A 10,356-nucleotide genomic window follows, 5' to 3' on the forward strand; every position below is an offset into this window, starting at 1 on the left:
ACATAATTCATATTTCAAACTTCACAATGAACTAGGACATAACACATTCATAGTTTCATAGTTTCATACAGCCACGAGTCCTCTTCCACGCACCGTCGCACCCTGCCACAGTCCTATCTCAGCCTTTCCCCTCAGGCACTCACAGCGCTGCCACCAGCCTTCCCGTCGTAGCCCTCTCTATGCCTCTCACGAACCGTTGCACTCTTTCCCTCTCATCCTTCTCTCTATCTCTCACCAGCCTCCATGACAGCGCCCATCACCGCTTCCCAGCCTCGAAGTCACAATGGTGGTGCACGGCTTCTCACCTCCCGGTGACGACGTCCCTCGACGATGACGACTGCAAACGGCAACGGAGCTTCTTTGACCATCAAGACCTGAACAACGATAACGACTGCTTCTGCTGCTGGTCTTCTTCTTCTTCTCTTCTCTGGCCCCTGCTCAAGCTCAGGTAAATAATTAATCTTTTGAATGTCTGATTAAGGATTTGATTATTAGAATTTCTGATTAGAGATTTGATTATTGGAATTTCTTATTAGAGATTTGATTATTGAAATTTTTTATTAGGGTTTTGATTTTTGGAATTTCTGATTAGAGATTTTGATTATTGGAATTTATGATTAGGGATTTGATTATTGAAATTTCTATTAGAAATTTTGATTATTGTTCTAATTAAGTGTTTATTATTCTTTCTTTTTCATTATTTGATTATTGTTTTGATTAGTTGTTTATTGTTCTAATCAGAATTTTGATTATTGTTCTGACTCTTGATTATTGAAACTTCTGATTAGGTGCAACTTTGTTCTTCCTATTTAAGTGTTTTGTTCTAATTATTGCTTAACTTTTGATGTGTTGTTGATTATTGCTGACTTTATTCTTGATGTTATTTGTTTAGGATATGAACAATGGGAAGAGGAGATAATTGTGTTTCTCCATCAATCACCGAAGAGAACAAAACAATAGAAATTGAAGTTGAAAATCTTGCTGCTCCTGCTTCTGCTCCTGCTATTAATGCCTCCACAACTCCTACTGCACCTATTCCACCACAAGTAGATGAAGAAAACAAATTTGCAAACAATGAAGATCCAGAAGTTGTTCGTAAGGGAAAATTTTGTATGTTTGGCAGCATTTTACTGAACTTCCATTGACTGAGACAAAGGGACAACACCAGGTTAAATATTTCATTGCCAGAAAAATATAGTTGTCACCCTATTAAACATGGCACAAATTCTTTAAATAATCACTTAAATAGTGCTCATAAGTGGATATTTACTAAAGTGAGGAAGCAGGGGACACTTCATAGTGATATGCCTAAAATTGATGAGGAAGGGAAACTATGCAAAGCCTTTAAGGGTTATAACTTGGAAGATTGTAAGAAGTTAGTAGCTGAGATTGTTGTACTTCATGAAATGCCATTTAAAGTTGTTGAGGGGTTTGGGTTTAACAAAATGTTAAATCGATTTGAGCCAAGATTTACGGTACCATCTAAAGTGACGGTCTCAAGAAATTGCTTTCAACTTTATTTAGATGAGAAGAAAAAACTAAAAGAATGGTTGGCAAATTCATGTGTTCGGGTTTGCTTGACAACATATTACTAGACATCAAATCAGAACTATAGTTATATGAGTTTGATTACACATTTTGTTGATGAAGAATAGAAATTACAAAAGAGGATTATAAATTTTTGTCAGATTAAGAACCACAAAGGTGATACAGTAGGAAGAGAAATTGAGAAATTCTTGAGAGAGTGGAGAATCGAAAAAGTCTTCATAATCACAGTAGATAATGCAAGTTCAAATGATGGGGCTATTACTTATCTTCAAAGGAAATTAGGTGCAAGAGATGGGTTGGTGTGTGGACAAAAGTATATGCATGTGAGATGTTATGCTCATGTTCATAATTTGATAGTGAATGAAGGAATTAAAGAGCAACAAACTTCAATTAAAAGCATTAGAAATGTTATCATATATGTTAAGTTCTCTCCTCAACAGACTAAAAAATTTAAAGACTGCATTGAGGTTGAGTTGATTGAATCTAAAAGTCTTGTGTACTTGGATGTTCCAACTAGATGGAATTCTACCTATCTAATGTTGGAACATGTAAAGAAATTTGAAAATTTTTTTTGATAGACTTTATGATCAAGAACCTGATTTTCTTAGATGGTTTGGAGAGGATAGTAAAAAAAAAAAAAGAAAAGTTGGTCCACCTACACCACTTGATTGGCAACATGTATTCATTGAGTTTTTGAGAATCTTCTATGAGATAACTTTGAGTTTCTCATCTTATTTGCATATTACATCAAACAAATATTTTCATGAAATTGCATCTATTACTTCTCAATTAACATCTTGGAGCCAAAATCATTTTGAATTGTTAAGGTCTATGGCATGTTCCATGAAGAATAAATATCATAAATATTGAGGACCTGTTGACAAATTTAACCCGTTATTACTTGTTGCTGTTGTATTGGATCCTCGTTACAAACTAGATTATCTTTGTTGGTATTTAGAAGATGTTTATGATAAGGAAGTATCTACTAGTATGACTGGTTTTGTTAAACTTACATTGGAGACTTGATATAAGTTTTATGAAAAGGAGATTGCAGGTAATAAAGGAAGGGAGGATGGTGAAAGTTCATCTAGAGATGTCTTGGATGACAATACTAAAGTCTCAACTGGTGCTAAGGGAGTTTCTGAAAATAAAGTGAATATGTGGAACAAACAAAAAAGAGAGAAAGCTAATGCAGATAGCAAGTCAGATGTAGTGAGATATCTGGCTAAGATTACTATGGAAGATGAGAATTTTAATATATTGGCTTGGTGGAAAGTGAATGCTTCTAAATACAGGATGCTTTCTCTCATAGCCCGTGACGTCTTAGGTATTCCGGTCTCAACCGTTGCTTCTAAATTACGCTTTAGCACTAGTGGACGTGTGCTTGATGTCTTCCGCAGCTCTTTGTCACCATTAATGGCTGAAGCTTTGATATGCACTCAAAGTTGGTTGTGCCCTTCTAAACAAGAAGTTGGAGATCAAGAGTTTGATCAATTTGATTGTAGTCAGAGGATTGTTGAAGGTACATTTATAATATTTTTATTATTGTGACCTAATTATTTGAAGTAATAATATTTTATATGAAAATGAGTAATTTTATAGGGCAATTTACACATATAAAATAAATGAACAAAATTTTTACGCAAATACAACATTGGCAATTTCCAGACGCAAATGCAACAAATGCAACTGTATATAATCCGCTACACCCTGTGGCGGAACTCAATTGCACGTAATCCGCTACAGGCTATTGCGGATTACGTTGAGGGCTGCGTTACTCATAAACCGCTACACCCTGTAGCGGTTTATGCTCATATGGTGCAAGACTCATAATCCGCTACACCCTCTAGCGGATTATGAAGAGTGTGAAAAACCGGGTTGGCTTATGTTTAAAAAAATTATACTTTCTAAAACCGGGTTTGGTTTGCATAGAATAAAGGGCATTTTAAGCCATTTTAAGCCATTTTTCATGCAAAACAATTTTTAAAAAATAACTTAAAAAATGTTAGGAATACTATAAAAGTTTGTAACATCTTAGTAATTTAGGTAAATACTGGTTATAACAATATTTTTCTTAATTTTAAAATTATTATTGACTATGTAGAGTATTTCTTTAATGTCCTAAGTCATTAGAACATTACAAATTTTTATAGTACTTCTAACATCTTTTAAGCCATTTTTTTAATTATTTTGTATAGAATAAAATATTTTTTTATAGTATAATTTAAATAAATTTATTTTTTTCTCAAAAGATAAATTTTATTGGTGCAATAAAATAATAGGCCCATTTTGGACTTACAGCAAAAGAAAAATGGGAATTCCCCAACTAAGCAAACGTGCTAGATATTAACTCCTGATAAAGACATGGAACGTTACTAAAAGGCGTGAAAAGGGTAAAGTGAAAAAGAAAGAATTTTTGGAGGAGGAGCGTCGTTCATCAATGGAGGTGAGTCACTGCTTCCAGAGTTTCCGGACCTTGTATTAAAAAAAATATTCATGAGCTATTAAAAATGGGCAAAAGAGTATGTATGAAATTCGAATTGATAGCTCGTTAATATTTTAAAGAAGTGTCATAATTAAATATTTTGTTAGCTTTTTTTAATGCATGAAATAAAATATATATATTTTTTATTTTTAAATTATTAATTTTTTAATCAATTATTAATTTTTTAATAAAATATATAGTTATAACCAGTATTTACCTAAATTACTAAGATATTATAAATTTTTATAGTACTCCTACCATTTTTTAAGTCATTTTTTTTAATTGTTTTGCATAGAAAATGGCTTTAAATGCCCTTTATTCTATGCAAAACAAACCCGGTTTTAGAAAGTGTAATTTTTTTAAACATAAGCCAACCCGGTTTTTCACACTCTTCGCGGATTATGAGTCTCGCACCATATGATCATAAACCGCTATAGGGTGCAGCGGTTTATGAGTAACGCAGCCCTCAATGTAATCCGCGATAGCCTGTAGCGGATTACGTGCAATTGAGTTCTGCTACAAGGTGTAGCGAATTATATACAGTTGCGTTTGTTGCATTTGCGTCTGGAAATTGTCAATGTTGTATTTGTGTAAAGATTTTGTTCATTTATTTTATTTGCGTAAATTACCCAATTTTATATGTTTTGTAATTTGTATGTTTTACTAATACATCCATATTACAAGGAACAAGTTGACAACATTAATAGCAATTGATGGATGATGACTATTCTTTTATGGTTAATATTTTGTGTTATAAATACTATGAGTTAAAGTTATATGTTTAGGAAGTACAAGACTTTAGCATAATATTTTGTGTTATTTGTATGTAACTTAATTATTTAGTATTATTAGACAATATTAGTATTGATTGTGATCATGTTTTAATTTTAAATAATAATTGGTTCTTGTTATAATTTTTTAAATAAATTTTATTACGTAAATTGTAGAATAATAATAGAAGATTTGGAGATTTTTATATATTAAAAACTCAATTTTTATTCGATTTTTACTTATTTTTATCTAATCCAAAAATGTGTACGAATCTAAAATTAAATTAGAATCTAAAAAATGAATCTAATATATGTTTTGGACCGATCTAAATGAAGACAAATCCAATTGACCCAGCCCACGTCGTTCCTGTGTAGTAAATTCCTAAGTTTTGCTGTGGTACCTTGGCAAAATGGACGTTGACCTTGTTTGACTATTTAATTTAGTTTCGCCTAAGTTATAAATCCGAACCCTACCGACTTCACTCGTCCGTCATCCCCCTCCCTCCTCTGTCCGAGACGCAGCTGTCGCCAAGTGCTCCATCGCCACAGGTTGTTGCCTTTCATTATTGCTCTGTCCATTCCGTTTCTTAGCTTCTCTCTACGGTCGTCCGATATCCGCAAGAACACCCACGTCACCGAGCCCAAGGTTGCATTTTTTCCCTGTTATTTTTATTGCGAAATTTCATGAAGCTGTTTATTCATTTGTATTTCTTGTTAGAACTTAGAACTCATTAGTAGTTTCGTTTTTGGGATTGTTCATGTTTCCACTACTTGAGCGTTTAATTAGATACTCTTGTACAGTACTGGTTATTGGCTTCATTTGATTATACTTAGGAATTTAGAATGGCTGTGAGATAGAAACGGAAATCTAGTGCCACACGTAGAAGTGTTTGTTTAAATCGTAAGGATGAATGTTGACATTTCTTGTAGTTACTGGTTCTGAATTTTCTTTTATTTATTTATTTATTTGTGATTACTGTCATAATTGTTAAAACTGCTTCTGAAATTGTGCGTTGGTGTTGTTTCTTGTTGCTGTGTTATTGTTGCTACTCTTGTTGCATATTTTCTTTTCTACATGTTGATTATGCTGCTGATTTTGTTCCAATTTTATTGGCAACTCTAAGTCACTCGTGTATTGATTAAGGATCCAGAGTTAGATATCTTTTGAACAAATAGATTGTTTTCTTTGTTTGTCATATACCATGGAGGGGCCTTTTATGAGTATGGTTTAGGGTGTTTGCAATCAGTGAGGTGTGCTTCCATTGCAGAATTGCTTAGCAGCTTTAGTCTGGCATCAGTATGGTGTTTCATGATCATTTTACTAGTATGTCTACTAGATTGATAACAGCTGATTCTTTTTTACATCGTAGCCATCTTGATGTTAATAAGCTGGTCGTTATAAGTATAACAGTAATAAAAACTTCTTCCTAATTATTCATCCATATTTGATGAAAACAAGAATAGACTCCAGGTAAAAATCACTGGAGAATGGAATCTGTAAGAATGGCTGATTTTTCCACATCGTAACCAACCATATGTTTTCTTTTTTTAATCTTACTTTGAGCTCGGTTCATCACTCCTTTCACATCATCTCTCTGTAAGGTGTTGGGATATGACAACTTCTCTTGTTCACTCTTCATCTCGTGAGTTTAAATTTTCTGATAAAGATTTTTATTTTTTTATTTTATTAGTGCAAATGACACCAACCTTTTCATATTTTACAAAATACACGTGTACGAACAATATTATTACCTAAATTTCAGGAGAGGTCAATGTATGATTTTAGAAATATAGGAGAGTTGGGTTTTATTTTATCAAACCTTGAGGGGGTGAATCATGAGTGTAATTTGACCTTGTTTTTGTGATGATACTTTATATTGCATTTGGTTAAACTTTATGATAATTTGAAAAACTGCCATTAGCTGAACCCACCTGTTTTGAAGAAATTTTGGCTGTTCTTATTTGCTTGTCTTGTAATGTCACAATGATGTCTGCCTTGTCAGTTGCCACGCTTTAGGTATGGTGGCCCTTTATAGTCTGATTTGTGGCCGATAATGCTGTATGGCTTAATACCATGGACCATACTGACTAAAAAATTATATATTTCACTGCTGTAACCAATTTAATTTATAGAATGGAAAATTTAACCAAACAAGTCATGCAAGGCTTAGACAGGCAGCTTATATAAATCTTAAAAATTATTGAAACCCATTCGATTTGCAACTACTTGCTTTTTCACTCAATCACAAATTAAATGATATTAAAGCAAAAGTAGTTGCAACTTTTGCTTCTTACTCCCATCACTCAAGTTATAAATGTTTTCATGCAGGATCTTGTCCAAACCGGAACCATGGCTTCATCTCATCTTGCTGCAACAACTGAGTCACTTGCTCTTGCAATGGAGGCCAAAAACCCATTTGAAGCAATCTCCATTCTTTACCGTGTACTCGAGGATCCTTCTTCTTCATCCGAAGCTTTGCGTATGAAAGAGCAGGCCATCACAAACCTTACTGACCTTCTAAGACAAGAGAATAGGGGGGAGGATCTGCGCAGCCTTCTCACACAACTGAGGCCCTTTTTCTCCTTGATCCCTAAGGCAAAAACTGCAAAGATTGTCAGGGGAATAATTGACGCAGTTGCTAAAATTCCAGGGACATCTGCTCTTCAAATTGCACTCTGCAAAGAAATGGTGCAATGGACTCGTGCTGAGAAGCGTACGTTCTTGAGGCAGAGAGTTGAGGCAAGGCTTGCAGCACTTCTGATGGAAAATAAGGAGTTTTCAGAAGCTTTGACTTTACTCTCCAGCTTGGTCAAAGAGGTTAGAAGATTAGATGACAAGCTTCTACTTGTAGACATAGACTTGCTGGAAAGCAAGCTACACTTCTCATTAAGGAACCTTCCAAAGGCAAAAGCTGCACTCACAGCAGCAAGAACAGCTGCAAATGCTATTTATGTGCCGCCGGCACAGCAAGGTGCCATAGATCTGCAGAGTGGAATACTGCATGCTGAAGAGAAGGATTATAAAACTGCATATAGTTATTTCTTTGAAGCCTTTGAATCCTTTAATGCACTTGAAGATCCAAAGGCTGTTTTCAGCCTGAAATACATGTTGTTATGTAAGATCATGGTGAATCAAGCTGATGACGTTGGTGGAATCATATCCTCTAAAGCTGGTTTGCAATATGTCGGGCCTGACTTGGATGCAATGAAAGCTGTTGCAGATGCTCATTCTAAGCGCTCCCTGAAGTTATTCGAGATTACTCTGCGAGACTACAAGGTGCAGTTGGAGGAAGACCCAATCGTGCATAGGCACTTGCAATCCCTGTATGATACCCTTCTCGAGCAGAATCTTTGCAGGTTGATCGAGCTATTCTCAAGAGTTGAGATTGCACACATTGCGGAGCTCATTGAACTACCTATTGATCACGTGGAGCGGAAGTTGTCCCAGATGATCTTGGACAAGAAGTTCGCTGGGACATTAGATCAAGGTGCCGGATGCCTCATCATATTTGATGACCCCAAGACGGATGCCATATATCCTGCAACTTTGGAAACCATTTCCAATATTGGGAAAGTTGTGGATAGTCTTTATGTTAGATCGGCCAAGATCATGACATGAGCTTTCCTGTTTTTCAACACAATACTTGTTGCTATTAACTTACTGATGTCTAGCTTATGAATTGTTTTGCATTTTGAATTTGTCCAACCCAAAATTGTGGTAAGCCCTTGCTTCACAAGGTATAATTGTGTCGCAGCTGGACAGCTTGATTTGCAGGGTTGCAATAGGTGAAATGTGACTAAATTGATGCAATGATGTGCATTGATTTGGCAATCAGGTTTGCGTTTTTCTTCTCCCCTCTTTTGTGGCAATATTTTAGACCCAAGATTATTATTCTCCAAGGACTCTAGTATTTGCATATTTAGTTGTTTCACTTTCACCCACTATCAAAATGTGGTAATTTCGAGTAACACAATAATGAGCAGTTTGATCGTACTAGATGAGGTTGGTTACAATCTTACATGGATCAAATGATCCGAACGTTTTATCATATACTATGTCTACTATGAGATCATTCACACAAATTTTGTTTGATCACTTCAAGTGGAGGATTTTATTTTAAAAGCTTGTTTGGCAACTTGCGTGGTGCCATAAAGATTTTTTTTATTTTAGTAAATTTTTGAAAAAAGATTATTGTTAATTTGTTATCAAGTTAACTAAAATAAAATTATAATTTGATGTCTAATTAACTAAAAAAAATAATTAATAAAATTTGTAAGACAAAAAAAAATAAATAATAAAAAAAGAGTATTGTTAATTTAACTTGTTTGCCACACTTATTTGGAGGCTTTTTGTTTACGGGCACAATGTGTCTTTTGTGCTTGTTACTTGTATCCGAAGGGGGTCATCGTGCAAAATTAGAAAAAATGAATAAATTAATTGAATTATGTAAAATATTGAAATTGGATCATCCCCTCCCCTCCTTCCCCTTATTTTATTTTTTGGGTGGGAGAGAAGTTGGAACAGATATTAAGTTATATGAATATAGGAGTGTATATGGGATTAGGTGAAATCAAATTTGTCTTAACTAAGTTTCAGCCCTAAATGTTTACCGGTTTAATTTTTAGATTCTAATCCGGTCCTAAACTTGATAAAACCTCCTCATTTTCGAGGTACAACTATAGCGGGTGAAAATCGGGGACAGCAAGAGGAGTTATGACAACAATAGTGGTAAGGGCAATATGGTTAGTGTTCAGACCTTGACCCAAAACATAGAGTCAAGCCCAACAAGGACAAAAAGGCCCACCAAAAAGGGGTGGCCTCTACCATTAACCCGACCTCTTTAAAGAGGTTGGACATGACGACAATGAGCAGTTTCACTTATTCGAATAAGTAACTGCTTCCACGAATCTCTCCTACTATCTCTATCTCCATTAAATGATAGATTCTAACAAACTCCCAAGATAAAGAGAACTACTCCAAAATGTGGTTATTAACTCTATTATAAATACACTGACACTCCTCAAGTATATTCACATTCTATTCTACTAAAATTCTGCCTAAAGTCCTTGCTAACTTAAGCATTAGAGTCTCTTGCAGGTACTACCCCCTCCTCCTCTTCATGAGGAACTCGGACGGCGGCACCTCAGCACCGAAACAAGTCGAATGCTGCCTCAGAAGGAGTGGGCCTCACGCTTAGGCCCCAATCAACGTTTTAGATAACCCTCAAAATATTGGCGCCATTGCTGGGGAACAAAGATTCAACCATTGATAATGGCGGATAGCCAATACGAAGACGGTCACACAGCATCTGAGTCAGAACCAGAGCCCCACCGTGATGACCTCACAATTGCAATTACCCTACCTCGGGAGAGAACTCACATTCCTCACGGAGAAGGAACATCTGGAAACCCTTAGCCTTGGCAGATCCAATCAGAGATCCATCCGCTCGAGAGTGAGGAACTTCCCCATCCAACAGAGATACTAGGCTTAGTCCACAGGCACCGTGGACGATTAGAGCAACTCGAGCTGGAAGCTAAACGATATCGGAAGGA

General features: G+C 35.4%; 1 protein-coding gene across 1 annotated transcript; it reads left to right on the forward strand.

Moving 5' to 3' along the window:
- Positions 1–5,141: 5,141 nt before the first annotated feature.
- On the forward strand, positions 5,142–8,703 carry LOC112764212 (26S proteasome non-ATPase regulatory subunit 11 homolog). The gene is made up of 2 exons (XM_025809761.3): positions 5,142–5,449; positions 7,133–8,703. Exon 2 carries the CDS (start codon positions 7,154–7,156, stop codon positions 8,420–8,422), a length of 1,269 nt encoding a protein of 422 aa, XP_025665546.1. The 5' UTR covers positions 5,142–5,449; positions 7,133–7,153; the 3' UTR covers positions 8,423–8,703.
- The last annotated feature ends 1,653 nt before the right edge of the window (positions 8,704–10,356 follow it).

The sequence above is a fragment of the Arachis hypogaea genome, chromosome 17 (assembly GCF_003086295.3).
Source record: "Arachis hypogaea cultivar Tifrunner chromosome 17, arahy.Tifrunner.gnm2.J5K5, whole genome shotgun sequence".
Taxonomy (NCBI): domain Eukaryota; kingdom Viridiplantae; phylum Streptophyta; class Magnoliopsida; order Fabales; family Fabaceae; genus Arachis; species Arachis hypogaea.